The 18,425-nt window shown below is 43.2% G+C and overlaps 1 protein-coding gene across 1 annotated transcript in view; it reads left to right on the top strand.

Annotated features, from left to right (window-relative positions):
* LOC144695906 (disks large-associated protein 2-like) overlaps positions 1 to 18,425 on the top strand; it is a 149,737-nt gene that overhangs the window by 92,937 nt on the left and 38,375 nt on the right. Inside the window, exon 5 of the mRNA XM_078566991.1 lies at positions 13,512 to 13,852. Coding sequence (XP_078423117.1) covers positions 13,512 to 13,852 — 341 coding nt within the window. The remainder of the gene's footprint in view (positions 1 to 13,511; positions 13,853 to 18,425) is intronic.

Below are 18,425 nucleotides of genomic sequence, written 5' to 3' on the forward strand. Positions count from 1 at the left end.
AACTTTTACACAAGATCAACTTTTACATGAGTAAACTATGCATGGGATTCTCATGCAGATTACTTTTTGACCATTAAGATTACCAGTTGTCAAGCAAATTATATAAAGATCAAAAATGATTTCATTGTTTTATCATTACAACAGCATTAATGCCCTTTCTTGGAATAGTGCCTGGTGCTATTTAATGAGATATGTATAATGCATGTGAGGAATATGTGCAAAGTAACACGAGGGCTTGCTGCAGTGAGTTACACACTTGTCTTATACTGCTGGGTCCTAGCTCAAGCTCCAGACTGATAGCTGTAGGTCAGGTTGCAAATAAGTCTAGACAGACTCAATTCAATTCCATGTGGGCATAAGCTCACTGTAAAACAACTGACTGTCAATTGAGATTCAAAAAATGACGCCATTAGAAATTTAGAGCAGAGTGTTGGCTCCTGCCTAGATCTGTGTTGACTGTACATTCTGCTGTATGCAGGGTCCATCGTCTCTGCCTCAGCAACTTTCTAGCTGAAAACTTTGAAAGTAGCTTAGCAGGAATAAATAATGAAATTCACAGAAGCCAAACTGGAAAGGAATAGCTTCATGAACAATGTGCAAATGTCAGGGTACAATATTAATTTTGTCTATCCAACATGTTTTGTAACATGAGCATATTCAACTGTCCCTTCACTTTGACAGGCAGCCAACACAGTGCCAGCTATGTAACGTTCACCCTTAGCCATGCATGAATGGTGCTGAATTGTTGTTTAGGTCTCTGAACAGCACTTTCCAGTTGTCAATGCAGCATTTAGTTTAAAATAGAAGCCATCAAGTCTACATTGTGCTGCCTGACAAGATTGCAGCTGCCAAGCTAGTAAGTGGATCTGGAGGTAGATTTTTCAATTAGAATGATATCGGAGGCTGTTTATCATTGCTGTGGGAAACATTAATATTTGCTTTGAGAAAAGTTTTTTGTGCTTCGGATTATAATTGAAAGTCAAAGAGAAATCAATCGATACGGAAATGTAATGTGAAAGTTTCTAGATAGATCTCAATATTACTAAAAACCTAAGACTGGCGTAAATACATTACAAAAGCTACTGTTACAAATTGAAAACATTTATTTTCAGGTAAACCGCATGTTTTATTTTACCCTTTCAGCTTGCTGTAAGAACCACATTATTTTCTGAAACATCCAGACTCATGGTAATTACACATGGCAGCAATGGTTGGGAATTTGACAGCTGCACCAAATTTTTATTTTTTTAAGTTTAGTTTCAATATGCTGTGATGTTCTCGGTTTGTCTGTCACAGCTTTGTCTAAGAGGAATTTAATGAATTTCAGCGAGGTATGGAGATTTATTGTGCATCAATAGATCTGCAGGATGATCACAGAGTTCTGACTCCCTCTTTCTTTTGTTCCTCTCTGATATTGTCCATGAAGAATTGTCCTCAGCAGTTCAACCGACTGTGCTGACAACATCCTCAGAATAATAACTAGTGATCCATTCTGAAGCCATTTTGCAGAAGAACCAATTCAGATTGACTTGAAACATTTCTCAATTTAGCTCATTCAGAGAAATTTGTATTTCAAAAACCCCATTCTTCCAGAATAGAAGATTTGTACATAGAGCCTATCATGTCGGATTCAGATTTGGATTCAGACCATTTGAATGTCACTCAGATTTCATCAGAACATGCATTTGAATCAAAATGAACATGAATACTCCACCCAAAACAAGATCATCCCATTTAAGTCAACCTATTAACATTCTATTCCCGATCAAAGATACTTTCTTGCACTACTCAGAGCAGTTGCTTTTATTTTTCTTTCCAATTTTCTATGTCTCTATCCCTCAGCCCCTGAGGTTGGTGGTACTTTCCATTTGTGTTTCTTGGAAGAGGAGGAAGGGAAGGAAAAGAGAGATGCAAGGCAGATTTACTTGCACCAGAAGCAGAATTCTTTTACCCGCATGACTGTGATCACAGAGATCACTTATTTGGGAACATCTGCAGACATCTGCCTTTATCCGGGCATAATGATGGAGTTTTGCGATAAAGGCCATCAAACTGCTGAACTGTTAGACCTCTGTTGCATTCCAACTAGGAGAAACTTGCTGGTGCATAATTTACCAAGACAATACAAACATACGAATTAGGAGCAGGAGTAGGTCACTCGGCTCCTCGATCCTGCTCCAACATTCAATAAGATCATGGCTGACCTAATTTTAACCTCAACTTCACATTCATACCTACCCTGATAACCTTTCACTCCCTTGCTTATCAAAAATTAATCTACTTCTGCCTTAAAGATATTCAAAGACACTGCCTCAACCACCTTCTATCATAAGTGGGTGACCCCTTATTTTTAAACAGTGGCCCCTAGTTTTAGATTCTCCCACAAGTGGAAACATCCTCTCCACAGCCACCCTGTCAACTCCCCTCAGGATCTTACATGTTTCAATCAAGTTACATCTTACTCTTCGAAACTCCAGCGGATACAAGCCTAGCCTGTCCAGCTTTTCCTCATAACACAATCTGCCCATTCCAATTATTAGTCTATTAAACCTTCTTTGAACTGCTTCCAATGCACTTACATCATTCCTTAAATAAGGAGATCAATATTGTATAACAGTACTCCAGATGTGGTCTCACCAATGCCCTGTATAACTGAAGCATAACCTCCCTACTTTTGTATTCAATTCCCCTTGCAATAAACAATAACATTCTATTAGCTTTGATAATTACTTACTGCACTGACACACTAACATTTTGCGATTCATGCACTAGGACACCCAGATCCCTCTACATCTCAGAGCTCTGAAATCTCTCACCATTTGGAAAATATGCTTCATTTTTATTCTTCCTGCTAAAATGGACAGCCTCACATTTTCCCACATTATACACCATTTGCCAGGTCTTTGCCCACTCAGCTCACCTATCTATATCCTTTTGTAGCCTCCTTATGCCCTCTACACAATTTACTTTCCTTCCTATCAGTAAATTTAGCAACTGTGCCATCAGTCCCTTCATCCAAATCATTTATATGATCTATTAAAAGTTGAGGCCCCAGTACTGATCCCTGTGGCATATCACTTGTCACATCCTGCCAACCAGAAAATGATCCATATATGCCTACTCTGTTTCCTGTTAAGTAGCCAATCGTCTATCCATGCTTATATGTTATCCCTTATACCATGAACTTTTATTTTCCACAATAACCTTTGATGAGGCACCTTATCAAATGCCTTTTGAAAATCTAAGAACAGTACATCCACCAGATCTGCTTTATCTACAGTACCTCTTACTTCTTCAAATAACTCCAATAATTTGGCCAAACATGATTTCCCTTTCACAAAACTATGTTGACTCTGCCTGATTACCTTGAATTTGTCTAAGTGCACTTTATAACTTCTTTAATAATAGCTTCTAAGCTTCTATGACAGATGTTAAGCTAACTGGCCTATAGTTTCCTGCTTTCTGTCTCCATCCCTTTTTGAATAAAGGAGATACATCAGCTATTTTCCAACCTAATGGAACCTTTCATGAATCTAGTGAATTTTGGAAAATTAAAACCAACGCTTTAACTATCTCAATAACCACTTCTTTCAAGACCTTCAGATGAAATCCATCAGGACCTAAAGACTTGTTGACCTGCGGTTCCAACAATTTGCTAAGTATGACTTCCCTGGTGATTGCAATTTTCTTGAGTTCCTCCTTCCCTTCCAATTCCTGACATACAGCCATTTTTGGGATGTTACTTGTATCCTCCATAGTGAAGACCAATGCAAAATATATTGATTCATCTGCCATCTCCTTATTTTCCGTTATTAACTCGCCAGACTGACTTTCTATAGGACCATTGCTCACTTTGTTAACTCATTTCTTTTTAAAATATCTACAGAAACTCTTACTATCTTTAAATTTCTAGCTAGCTTTCTCTCGTACCCTAATTTTTCCCTTCTTATCAATCTTTTAGTCATTCTTTGTTTTTTTTTAATACTCTGTCCAAACTTCTGACCTGCCACCCATCTTTGCACAATTATATGGCTTTCCTTTAAGTTTGATACTAACTTCAACTTTTAGTTAGCCTCGGATGGTGGCCTTGGAATTTTCTTTCTCATCGGAATGTATCTGTTCTGTGTATTCTGAAATAGCCGCTTAAGTGTCTGCCACTGCAAGTCTATTGACCTATGCCTTAACCTAAATTTCCAATTCACTTTCGCTAGCTCTGCTTTTGTGACCTCATATTTGCCCTTCTTTCGGTTTAAAATACTAGTCTTGGACCCACTCCTCTCTCCTTCAAACTGAATACAAAATTCGATGATATTATGATCATTGCTACCTAGGGGTGCCTTCACTATGAGGTCATTAATTAATCCTATATCATTGCATGATACCAGGTCTAGTATACCCTGTGCCTTGGTTGGCTTCAGAACATGCTGATCTAAGAAATTACCCCATTCTATGAATATTCTATGAATTTGTCATCTATGCTACCTTCACCCATCTGATTATTCCAGTCTCTATGTAGATTAAAATCCATGATAATTGCCGTACCTTTCTAACAAGATCCCACTATTACTTCTTTGATATCCCGTCTTACCTTGTGATTACTGTTGGGGGGCCTGTACACTACTCCCACGAGTGACTTCTTGCTTTTATCATTCCTCATCTCTACCCAAACCACTTCTGTATCTTGGATTCCTGAATTTAGGTCATCCCTCTGTGTTGTACTGATGTTTTTAATTAACAGAACCACCCTGCAACTTTTCCTAACTTGCTATCCTTCCTAAAAGTCATATACCCTTCAATATTCAGGTCTATGCCATCCTGCAGCCATATCTCTGTAATAGCTATTAGATCGTATTTATTAATCTCTACTTGCACTATCAATTCATCTGTTTTGTTTTGAATGCTATGATACAGAGCCTTAAGTTTTGTCCTTTTCTTATTTTTGTAACCTCTAGTCTTATCTGTTGATTTACTCTTAAATACATACTCTCTGTCACTTCCTGTCACAATCTGCTTAACTTTTTTCCACATTAATACCTTCCTTTCTCCCCTTGTCTCTACTCTTTGATATACCATATCTGCCCACATGTGATCCCTTGCCCACACTATTAGCTTAAAACCCTCTCTGCGTCCCTAGTTGTGCAGTTTGCAAGAACACTGGTCCCAGCATGGTTCAAGTGTAGACCATTCCAACGGTACAGCCCCCACTTTCCCCAGTACTGGTGTCAGTGCCCCACAAACCAGGACCCACTTCTCCTATACCAGTCTTTGAGCCACGTATTCACCTCTCTAATGTCATGTACCCTATGCCAATTTGCATATGGTTCGGGTAATAACCCAGAGATTATAACTTTTGAGGTTCTGCTTTTTAATTTGGTGCCTAGCTCCTCATACGCTCTATGCAGAACCTCCTTCCTAGTTCTACCTATGTCATTGGTAACTTATTGGACCACAACAAATGGATCCTCCCCCTCCCACTGCAAGTTCCTTTTCAGCCCTGAGCAGATATCCTGAATCCTGGCACTGGCAGGCAACACGGCCGTCTGGACTCTTGCTCATTGCTGCAGAGAACAGTGTCAATCCCCCTCACTATATTATCCCCTACTACCGCTACATTCCTTTTGCTCCCTGCACTTGAATGCCTTCCTGTACCACGATGCCATGGTCAGTTTGCTCATCCACCCTGCAGCCCCCACTCTCATCCAAACAAGCTGAGAGAACCTCAAACCTGTTGGACAATTGCAGAGGCTGAAACCCCTGCACTCCTGCCCTCTGGGTTCCCTTACCTGCCCCCTGTCCCTGACCACTGATCAAATCGGAAGACCCTATCTTAAATGGTGTGACTGCCTCCTGGTACAAAGCATCCACGTAACTTTCCCCCTCCTTGAGATGTTGCAGAGTCTGCAGCTCAGCCTCCAACTCAATGACTCTGAGCCAAAGCTCCCTGAACCACAAACACTTACTGCAGATGTGTTTGCCCTGGATCCAGGAGCTCCCACATGCTGCAGCCCTGGCAGATCACCTGTCCTGCCATCCTTAATGTGTTTTAATTAATTACTTAATTATATTGTTCACTTATTTAGGTTGCTTTTTTATATATTTGATTAACCTTACCGCCAGTTTGTATACTATTTTAAACCTTAGGACTGGAGCATATCTTAGCCATTTACTCACCAAAAAGCTAGCTCCTTTCCCTGTCATCGAGTAAGTACCAATTCCTACAGGGTGAGAAAGGTAGCAAAAGCAAAAGGAAACAAACACCTCCTTTTCCCACCTCACCAAACTCCCCCACTCACCAAACTGTCAGGTATGCACTCAGTTCCTCAGCTGCACTCATTTGTCTTAGCTGCTCTGAAGAACCCTGAATTTATTGAAAACTATGAATATCCTCAATTTTGCATGGCACAGGTGATGATGGAACCCGTATGATTATCAGCCCCATCCCTATAATAGGATAGAAATCCCTTGATAAACTGCAAAGCAGAGCCAGGAAAATTCCACACTCCACAAAGCTGACTTGGGAGAAAAGGCCCCAGACAGTTGGATTGTCATCCCATAATCAGTTGTTAATGGGAATCAGGCCTGCGCCCCCCCCCCCCCCCCCCCCCCCAGAAACACTGTGGAGGTAGCCACAGGGGATGGCTGAAAGGCCAGCCTCGGTGATCTGACACTTTGTCCCAGCAGTTAAAAAAAAAAAGCAACCCTCCAGAAGAAAGCAAAAACCATCCCTCCAGCTCTCACCACCTTACACCCCCTCACCCCCATACATTTCCTTGTCAATCTATGCCCTTCTACCCTGCCCCCATGTCCCTTTGTTGTCCCTATGCCAACTGAATGCTAACTTATGTCAACCCATGTCCCCCCCCACCACCCTCCACCCTTTGTCCATAAACCCTCCATGATAATTCACCCAGTATAGGAAAATAAGGAACTGAAATTAATATTAATGAAGAGGTAGTACTCAAAAAATTAATTGGATTGAAGGTTGATATATCCCCTGGACCTGATGATTTTCATCCCAGAATGTTGCAGGAGGTGACAAGAGATAGTGGATGGATTGGTGGTTATCTTTCAAAATTCTGTAGATTCTGGAAAGGTTCCTATAGTTTGGAAAGTAGCAAATGCAACTTCAACATTTAAGGAGGGAGGAAGAGAGAAAACTGAGAATGACAGACCTGTTTGATATCAGTAGTGGGGAAGATGTTAAGATGTTGGAATCTATTATAAAGAATGTGATACCTCGACACTTGGAAAATAAAGATATGATTGAGCAGAGTCAATGTGGATTTATGAAAGGGAAATGATGTTTGGCAAACTTGTGGAATTCTTTGAGGATGTTACTTATAGCATAGATAAAGGAGAACCAGTGGATGTGATGTATTTGGATTTTCAGAAGGCTGTTGATAAGGTCCCACACAATCGGTTAGTAAACAAAATTAAAGCACATGGGATTGGGGGTATTATACTGATATGGACTGAAAATTGGTTAACAGACAGAAAACAGAGAGTAGGAATAAACAGGTCATTCTCAGGATGGCAGGCTGTTATTAGTGGGGTACCACAAGGATCAGTGCTTAGGCCACAGCTGTTCAAAATCTACATAAATGATTTGGATAGGGGGACCAAATATAATATTTCCAAATTTGCTGATCACACAAAACTAAATGGGGATGTAAGTTGTGGGGAGGATGCAAGGAGGCTTTAAGGAGACTTAGACAAGCTAAGTGAATGGACAAGCACCTGGCGGATAGAAAATAATGTAAATACATGTGAAGTTATCAACTTTGGTAGAAAAAACAACAGGCAGAGTATTTCTTAAATGGTAAGAGGTTGGGAAGTGTTGATATCCAAAGGGCCCTGGGTGTCCTTGTTCATGAGTCACTAAAAGTTAGCATGCAGGCGCAGCAATTAGAAAGGCAAATGGTATGTTGGCCTTCATTGCATGGGGATTTGAGTACTGGAGTAAAGATGTCTTGCCGCAACAGTGTAAAGCCTTGGTGAGACTGTACAGTTTTTATCTCCTTATCTAAGGAAGGATATACTTGCCATGGAGAGAGTGCAATGGAGGTTCTCCAGACTAATCCCTGGCATGGCACAATTGTCTTATGAGAAGAGATTGAGGAAACTGGGCCTGTATTCTCTAGAGTTTCGAAGAATGAGAGGTGATCTCAATGAAACTTTCAAAATTCTTATAGGGCGTGACAAGGTAGATGTTGATAGAATGTTTCCCCTGGCTGGTGAGTCTAGAACCAGAGGACACTGTCTCAGGATAAGGGGTAGGCCATTTGAGATGAGGAGGAATTTCTTCACTTAGAGGATGGTGAATCTTTGGAATTCTCTATCCCAGAGGGTTGTGGAAGCTCAATCACTGAGCATGTTCAAGACATAAATCAATAGATTTCTGGATAATCATGACATCAAGGGATATTAGGATAGCTTGGGAAAGTGGCATTGAGGTAGATGATCAACCATGATCTAGTTAAATGGTGGAGCAGGCTCAGTGAAAGGGTGGCCTACTTTTGCTCCTATGTTCCTATCCAGCATGGGTAGATCTCAGGGCCCATGCTGAGATTAAATAAAATAAAGTTTTAAGTGTCTATTGATGACTTCACTATTTAAAAAGCCACTCTCATTGATAAAAAACCCCTTTCACTACATTTAAATTCATTCAACTACTAGATCCTTATGAAGCCAAGCATTTGTATCCATAACCCAACATCAAAGACTTTGTAACCACTTGGAGCTATCAATGAAACTGTGAACTGACAGGCGCCCCACTCTTATAATTATAGATTGTGGAATCAGTCATGCAGCACAAATACTACTCAGGCTAATGTTAATAGACAAAGTGAAATATGAAGCACTGATTTTTTTTATAAACTACAGCCTATTTTTGTTTAATTTCAAGGCCAAGAAATTTAAATGCCTTGACAGCTTGACAGTTCCAGTGAATTTATTCACTTTTTACGCACATTCGTATCTAATTTTAACAATCCAAAAGGTCACCTGACATCTCCCAAACAGCACTTGATCTCTCCCAATGGGTATTTTACTTCTCCCAAAAGTGTCCTTTGGCCAATCCAAAAGCATCCCTTACCCCTCCAAAGAACTTCTCTTGAAAAGTGTAAAGCCCACGAGTCATGTTTTGGACATCTCACTAATGAAAGTTTGATCTGTTTGGAGGCAGCTGCACTTTTACATGTGCAGCTACCTCCGTGAATCACAGATGTACAAACTGCAACCTGCCCTCTCATTCCCTCCACGGCAAAATGGTGGATACCAGGTTCTGGGGCGGGACTTCCGGAATTGGGGCTGCAACGCCATTTTGAAAATTCAGGCTTAAGAGGTTTCAATCCATCAATGTTTAGTTAGGTGGATAGTGATCAACACTGAAGATCATGCAGGTGAAAACTTGCTTCCTAAGCAACAGTAAAGATTCCTTAATTTAAGACAATTTGCTGTGCTTGTTGAAGGAGAAGCCTTCTAGACTCACCAGCCAGGGGAAACATTCTATCAACATTTACTTCAAACATTAAACTATTAACTATAGCTACAAGGAGGCAAAGACTGTCATCGTCAGCTATGGCATCATGGCACCATTGTAATAGCAACACAACCACCAGAGCAAAGATACAACGTAGCATGTGCAGCTACTGGCATAATTATTGAGCATGATATAGGCTTCTTGAAGCAACATTTTATATCCCTGGATTGATTATTGGGCCATATTGAAGAACAAGCCTGCAATTTTAGCTGCACAGCTTTGCCATCCAGGGAGGTCTAGCCTTGGGGTAGGTAAGGAGGAGATCTGCTGACAGCCAAGGGGAAATTGGGATCCTGATGGCCCAGAAGACCTGATATTTTAGCAGGGAGGAGTACCTGATCTGTCCAGAGCTGTCCACGAGCATAAAATATAATTTCCCAATACACTTCAAGATTGCCTTCTGAACTAACTTGATCACCAGGGATGCCAGTACTTTGATCTGCTTTTTAATTATTTTGCGCCATTAGAAGAACCTTCTCTCAACATAGTCAAATTAAAGTACAACCACATTTAACACCCTAAAAGTGATGAGTGCACATGCCTATTGTGTTTTGCTTGTGCTTTCCCTTAGTGATAGTATATAACATGTAGAACTCAAGCTCCTTTTAAGAGAATCCTTTGAAAATAAGTGGCGAGCTGCTGAGCCCCAGTGAAGAAACGGGAGGTTGCCCTGAACCCCCGCTTGCTGGGTGCGGCAACTGCTTTGTCCATATCTACTCCTGCAGTGTGTACATGATCCTGCCCAATTTCTGGCACAGCTACTGTTACTTAAACAGCCCTCAGCATAACAATAACCCTTGTTATTCTTCAAATCACTCTCCAGCATGTTAAAACTGGACATGGGAGGTTCTTGAAGACTGGAGACCAAAGACTCCACATCTGCTGTATGTGCATTTACAAGTGATTGTGGACTCTTCTGCAAATGCCTTGGAAATGTCATGAACAGTACAGAAAAGTAATAATGCATGAAGGTATAAATATGAATGGCCAAATCCTTGGCAGTCATTTTGCAAAGTGTTTTGCATGGTCTTAAATCACTGCATAAAACATTTTTGATCAGAAACCATCAAGATAATATTCAAAGCTCTCAGATACCTTTGTCAGATATTTTGGATTCAAGACAGAGCAAGCTCTTATCTTCTTATGTATATCAGGATTAGTCTGAGCAAGCACTCTACAGTGCATCGTCAGTTATTAACACTGATCTGGGATGGATTAAACCTAAAACTCAGAAGTGAAAACAAAGTTTTCTAATCCACTGTGCAGCCTCTATCCTTTCACAGCTAAATAAAAAACAACAGGCAAGTTGGTATTCACAAAATTTGTAGTCAATTCCGATGAAAGGTCATCGACCTAAAGCATTAACTCTAGTTCTCTCTCCACAATTGCTGCCTGACCTGCTGAGAATTTCCAGCATTTTCTGTTTTGATTTCAAACTTCCAGCACCTGCAGTATTTTCCTTCTGTTTGTAATATCAGTATTTGTTATCTTGAGGTGTGAGTGTATTTTAAATTTCTGACGGAATGATCAAATTTAGGCCTTTGAAAAGTTGGTCCAGTTATAGAGCTTACAAAAGCAATTCTGCTTTACATTCCTAATAGCTTAGTTGGTAAATGTGCTATTAAGAGTTGAACAAAACCAGGATGAGGCCAGCTTCAACCTTGAGCCTGTGCTTAGTTAACTTAGTTATCCTTAGCCAGGAGATCAGGGCATGAACTGTTCTGGGATATGGGTGAAATGAGGGTTCCTGTTTCTGATTGCTGTCCATGACTCCTTTTAAAACTTTTTACAACATCAGAACATATGGAATAGGAGCAGATGTAGACCATGCAGCCCCTTGAGCCTGCTCCACCATTCAATACAATCATTGCTCATCTTCTGCCTCAACTCCACTTTCCTTCCCGCTCCCCATATACCTTGATTCCCCAAGAAACCAAATACCTTTCTATCTCAGCCTTGAATGTACTCAATGATGGAGCTTCCACAACCCTCTGGGATAGAGAATTCCAAAGATTCACAACCCTTTGAGTGAAAAAATTTCCTCCCATTTCAGTCTTAAATGATCAACGCCTTATCCTGAGTCTGTGCCCCCATGTTCTATACTTTCTGCTCAGGGGAAACAATCTCTCAGTGTCTGCTCTGCCAGCCCCTTCATAATCATGTATCTTTCAATGAGATCACTTCTAAATTCCAGAAGGCCTAGGCCCAATTTACTCAGCTTGCCATCATAGGACAGCCTTCTCATCCCAGGAATCAGTCTAGTGAACTTTTGCTGTACTGCTATGTGGACATCTGCTGGAAATAGGATTGGGCTCAACGTGATGTTACTTTCTAAGCTCATTCATTAATAGCCATTTAGGTTTAGACAAAGTACTAAAGATCACTATTTCCTATGGAACCATTCACCAGTTGGACTCTCTCTTCAGGAGAGAATATTGGAGGGAATTTAAGTCCAACTGGGAGTAAAATGCTTTCTATTTACCTGAATATGAATTAAAGATCATCACAGAGATTCTGCACCAAATTCTGTGCGGTATCGCCTAGAGAAACAGCAAAGAGAATGTAAATGTTCTCCGATGCATTGGGTATTCTTCACTATACATGGCAGCTCTTTTAACTACTACACACTTGCTTTCTCGAAGTCCCCCCCATATCCCTGTAGCTTGCCATCTCCCACCCTGTCTTTAAAGAGGTATGATTATATGAACATACAAATTCGGAGCCCTAGTCTTCATTCATGCCTTCACCTCTCCTTCTCTCAATCTTTTCTCTTATTTGCTTTCATCTCCTACTTGGTGCCACTTATTTTCTTTGGTCATGGAAAGTGTTGAGATACATGGATGCTGATATGCATGATATATGTTTTTTAAAATTCATTTATGGGGTGTGGACATCGCTGGCTAGGCCAGCATTTAATGCTCATCCCGAATTGCCCATGAGAAGGTGGTGGTGAGCTGCCTTCTTGAGCTACTCTAACCCATGCATTGGTACATCCACAGTGCTGTTAGGGAGGGAGTTCCAGGATTTTGACCCAGCGACAGTAATGGAACAGCAGAATATCCCCAAGTCAGCATGGTGAGTGGCCTGGAGGGAAACTTCCAGGTGGTGGTGTTCCCATGTGTCTGCGCTCTTGTTCTTCTAGAAGATAGAGGCCATTACTGTTGCATCTGATGCTGCTGTTGATTGGCAGCATTCTGAAAGCCTTTTATTTTGCCCTGCATTGTTTTTTGCTCACCTTGACATGGACATTCAAAGTAAAAATCTACCCAGCATTTGTCTAGACTGCTGCCTATCAGGCATCAAAAAGAGTTGACTGCATATGATAAAGCTATACTATCTAACTGACATACTTTTATGGTGCTCTTGATATTTAGAGTAACATATTGAGAGTACAATTGAGACCAGACAGGAATGTCAAAGCATCAGCAGTAATGAAAGAGCTGCTGGCTACCCTTTTGCATTGCCAAGTACTTTCCATGATTTCCTTGGGCTACAAGGACCACCTTTCATTGATTACACATTGGAAGCTAAAGAAGAGAAATGTCAGAGAGAATGTCACACCTGCAAGCAAATATGTATATTTTGGAAAGGTCTCCACTAAAGCATCTGGGCCAAATGGACAATTTGTATCTGAACTACTGCCCAGGTCTTTCTGTCCTATACTGGGGTAGGGCCCCACATTTATATCTTAACCATGACTAGAATGTGCCCTTGGGTAGCTTGCTGGCTCTGAAAATTGTGGATGCTTCAAGGGAGCAATATTATGCAACAGGCAAATATAACACTGAATGGATCAGGCTTCAGCCTCACATAAAATGGGAGCCATGCAGTGCCCGTCATATATCAGTGCTAAGGAGATGAATCATTGCATTATGAACCATGATGACTGTAATGAACAATGTCATTCTAAATGCAAAACATGGTGGAATGAAGCATTCTAATAAGTGTCTATCTTGAATCTCAATTCTAGCATTTAATTACAAGAAAGCTCCTCCAATTCCTCCTCGGATGGCAACAAAACCAATTATCTCAGTAACAGCCCAGAGCAGCACAGAATCAACCCAGGATGCATACCTGCAGAATGAGATACATCGGTCCACCTCCTGGTCAAAAGATATTAAATCCCAGTGCAATTCAACGGACAGTATTGATAGTAGCAAAGCACTGCACCTGGCGCTGGAGTCCTTTGCCCCAAGCCGTTCTTCAATGAAGAGCTCCGATGGAACTGGAATTAGTAAAGGCATTCTGAATCGCGATGAACCAAAGCTACAGCCACGCCAAAGAAAATGGCGTTCATCTGTAGGGATACAGGTAATCAAGTGCTTATCTCTTACTTAAAATTCTATTTTGTCAAATGCGATAAAACAAGTTGGTCCAACTATTCCTTCTAATATTTAGGTGTGTGTGCATGACCCACTTGGAATCCTGCCAAATTCTTGCTGCTTTGGTATCATCCATACTCTCCTATTCATTGAATTGAGAATCTACCATTATCTTTTCCTTTTGAATGCTTCATTCAAAATAGTTACTCCCTAGGATAATTTTTGTTTAGTGCTTCCGTGGCTGTCTCTAATTCTTCAACACAACAATGTTGCACCCACTCTGAATATATTAAAATCTTCACTCAGTCCCTCAGCTGTTTTGTGATGAGAATAGAGTGTATTTCCTCGGTCTCCCTTCACTCTACATTAATTTAAGACCTGTCACCATTCATGTTCTCTTACTTTGAGTCTTATTTATTTACTTTATTGAACTTTTCTGGCTTATGTGCGGTGTACAATGCAGATAATATTAAGATTTAGAAATGTGCTGGTATATGCATCTAGCAGAAACATGAACTTTATCTCATCATTAGAAGTTAATTTTATTTTTCTTAACACTTTTTCAATGTAATTTAAAGAGATAACATTCCTCTTCTTCAGTCTGTTTAGCCAGACAAGTCTGCAACTACAAGGATGGGCTATTGACCTGCTCCTAGACAGCACTAAACACACACCCATAATGGACAAATAGGAGGTGCATTGGACTACTAGGCATGCCCTACTCTCCTGGTCTTCCCTCCCTATTACAGGACGATATCATCACCTCTGTTTGGAGGGGAGCTGCATCTTGCAGTTCCTGATTCAAACAGCATGAGCATGGGATTGGAAGCCCATCTGTCTCCAACCCTAACACCACCAACCCCCCCACCCCACCCCCCACTTAGTAAAGAAGAGGAAAAGATAATTGGTGGAATTTTCCATGCCTGTTGGTGTCGGGCGTCATGGCAGGCGTAAGTGGACAATATGGCGGGAAGGCCAAAAATCAATTTCACATTGTTGTGAAACCAGTTTTTGATTGTCTGCTCTGCCCATCAATGGTGGACTGCCTTTCCCGCCACCAGAGTCAGGAACTTCAATTTATTACACCTACATACCATTATAAGCCCTGCTTACTGGAATCATCCCCACACGCTGGATCATCCAGGCATGTCAGTGTGGTTACACGCCGACGTGTTTCACAACAGCATTTGTAAGGTGTGTACTTGGCAAGCTGCACTTTGAGGGGACCCCGGAGGTGAGTGCACAATAATGTTGCGCAGCGCTTGTGATGGTGGCCTGTTGGACGTCAAGGCTGAAGCGCTGCACATTCAGCCGAGGGCATAGGCAAGTCACTTTTCCCTGTCTGGCTGACAGTGCGGTGCCAGAGCAAGTGCTGTACTGTGGTTGGGATGAGCTGAGGGGGGGCAAGGGCTGCACTGCAGTTGATGGTAGTGCACAAGCACGTGTAGGGGGAGGCGGGAAGGGAAGCGGCCACACATTAGCGAAACTTTGTTGAAGTGACCGTTCCCCCACAGCTGAGAAAGTTTAGACACAGCCGCATTGACATGCTTAAAGTCAGGCCTCTAGCTCGTCTGCCCACTCAAGCAATGCAGAGGCATGAGGGTTCCACCAAATGATCCAGAACTTTTTACTCCTAGGGCACAGACTGCAAACTAATGAGCATTTTAGTGGACTGCAGAACAATTGGATGACTGGGCATATGGTACAATCTCCTTGCTAAAGCTGGCTGTGAAACAGTCACTGGTGGAGGTGCTCACAGCCCCTTGCAATGGCATCATTCAGGTATGGACCAGTCTCCCCCAGGGTTAAAGCTAACAGTGCAGCCTTGCAGTGCAGTTAGCAGAATGCCTGTGCCTGAGCTGAGAGCACAGTGTGCTGTGGGAGAAGCTGCCGCCATTGACACGTTGACATCAATCGGTCAGGTGGAGTGGGGCGAAGGTGGGTGGGATTTTGGGCAGCCATGCAGCGCACTAAACTCTGGCCATCCAAGCGATGGCCAGCACTCTCTGCGATATGTTAAGGAGCCCTCGGACTTAACCAAGAAAGGTTCTTAGTACACCCATGCTAACCCACGTGTCTCTCCCTTTCATCCTGCAGGGGGAGTACATCAGTAGCATGGAGCCTGGTGACCTAGCTGTATACCTCGTGGCATTCAGAGAGTGGAGACAAAGGAGAAGAGAGTGACCGAGGCGCCTGGCTGGACAGAGGGAGGAGCAGCATCCTCAAGAAGAAGGGGCTGCTGGGGGTCCCGTGCGTGTCGCTGAAGAGCCACAGTGAGCCATCGCTGGTCAGCACCTAGCTAGACCCAGGGACTATAGACGGCACTTGTCATTCCTGCAGGTGACTGAGAACCAGTGTCGCCGATTACTGCGCATGTCCAGGGAACTGGTCGATCACATTTGACGCTTGCTGCAGGATTTGGTGCTACGGGGATGTAGAGGGCATCCACTGCCAGTGGCTGTGAAAGTGACCACGGCACTCAGTTTTTATGCCAGTGGCTCCTGTCAGGGATCCACAGGTGACCTATGTGGAATATCACAAGCCTCCATGCACAAATGAATCCATGAGGTCATGGATGCCACTTTCACAAAGGCACAGAGCTTTGTGCATTTTACCTGGAACCAGGAAAGCCAAGATGCAAGAGCGCTGGGATTTGCCCAGATCTCAGGTTTCCCACAGGTGTAGGGTACCATCGACTACACTCACATGGTGCTCAGATCTCCATGGCACCAATGGTCAACTATGTCAACCGCAAGGGCTTCCACTTGCTGAATGTTCAGTTGGTGCACGACCACCACAAATGCATCCTACAGATCTGCGCACAATCCCAGGGAGTGTCCACAACTCCGACATTCTCAGTCAGTCTCAGATCCCTGACGTTTTCCAGGGTCCACAGAGGCTGCAAAGTTGGCTTTTCGGGGACAAGGGCTACCCACAGAGGACGTGGCTGGTGACACCCGTGCGGCGGCCTTAGACTTCAGCAGAGAGAAGGTACAACAAGGCTGATGCTATAACGCAACCTTGGTGCAGTAAACCATCAGAATGTTGGAAATGAGGTTCTGGTGCCTGGGCCAGTCTGGTGGAGCCCTGCAATACAGTCCATAGAGGGTATCATGCATCATCGCCACCTACTGCACCCTTCACAACCTGGCACTGCAGTGGGGAGAGGAGCTGGCTGAGGAGGAGATGGAGGAGCAGCATGTCTCCTCCGAGAGGAGGATATCAATGAGGATGAGGGTGAGGAAGACCTCGAAGGCGAGAGGACGGTGATGAGGCCATCTCACTGGCCAGATGAGGCATGCATGCTCAGGAGACCCTCATAGCTGCGAGACTCGTGGAGGATGACAACAACATGCAGTGAGGAGACACCATAGATCCTCACATTGCATGTGTAAATGTTTGACTCCAGTCTGGCTGATGGCAGTGAACATACCCTCTATGATAATGCTCCTGTCATGGAGAGGCAGCAGCAGCAGGAAGATGATGATGACATGGAGTGGGGACGCTCCATGGATCCTCACACAGCTTATATGAATGTCTGGCAGCTGCCTGCTGATGGCAGTTCGCTTGTGCTCTGTGAACAGGGTCATGTCATGGAGAAGCAGCCATGAAACTTAAACTTCTCCTGATCCTATGACATCCTTTGTGAGCTGAGCCCTTCAGGACCACAATGTCACCGGACACAGATGCTGATGAGATGGGAGGCCAGCCGTAACTCAAAGCTGCTGGGAGCGCACAGAGAGAACGAAGGAACAGCCCAGGACATTGTGCAGCAATGACAAGCCCCATCGAGGTGCAGGCATGACTGATGTGTAGAGTAACTGCGAAGGTGCACCATCAATCTGCTGGGAAGGTTGCACAAAGCACAGGGAAGAGTCCCTGGACTGAAAAACCTGCCATTATCTTGTGCAGGGACCAAGGTTTCACATCTGAGTGACACGAACACTCCTCATCAGAACAAAAAGCCATAGGCAAGGAGACATTCTTGAGAGTTTATTTACAATAGTGAACATTATGTACAAGCGATTAACACCCATGCGCAGGCTGTGTAACTACATCTTCTTAATCTTCCTAACCCTGCCACTACGTCTTGGTGCTCCCCGGACATCCACAGCAGAGGTGGAGGCAGCCTGTTGACTGCTGCACCCTGCCTGTGATGACTGTGGTGGGTGTCCTCTGGAGGGCCGAGACCTGGAGGGTTCCGGCCTGCTTTCAGGGTCCTGCTGTGTGGCAGTGTCACCCTCCTCGGCCTATGTTGCTGAAGCTGCTGGAGTCACAGGAAGAGGGGATTCGGATTGGCCGGACACTCCCAGAATCACGTGGATGGATGGCCCCAGGGCTTGCATCTGCTGATCCTCCTCCCTATGGGTGCCCAAGGGTCCCTGTCTGACTCCTTGAGGAGAAGGGGAAGCTGAAGTGAGATCGAGCGGCCTCGCACCCCTCTCACATTGACACTATGGCATCAGCAATGGAGTTCAGCCCACAAAGCAGTGCAGGAGCAACATCCTGGTTCAAGGTCTCCATGGCAGCTGCCATCCCGCCAATGTTGATCTCGGTATGTT

This window comes from Cetorhinus maximus, chromosome 21 (assembly GCF_964194155.1).
Source record: "Cetorhinus maximus chromosome 21, sCetMax3.hap1.1, whole genome shotgun sequence".
Lineage (NCBI taxonomy): Eukaryota > Metazoa > Chordata > Chondrichthyes > Lamniformes > Cetorhinidae > Cetorhinus > Cetorhinus maximus.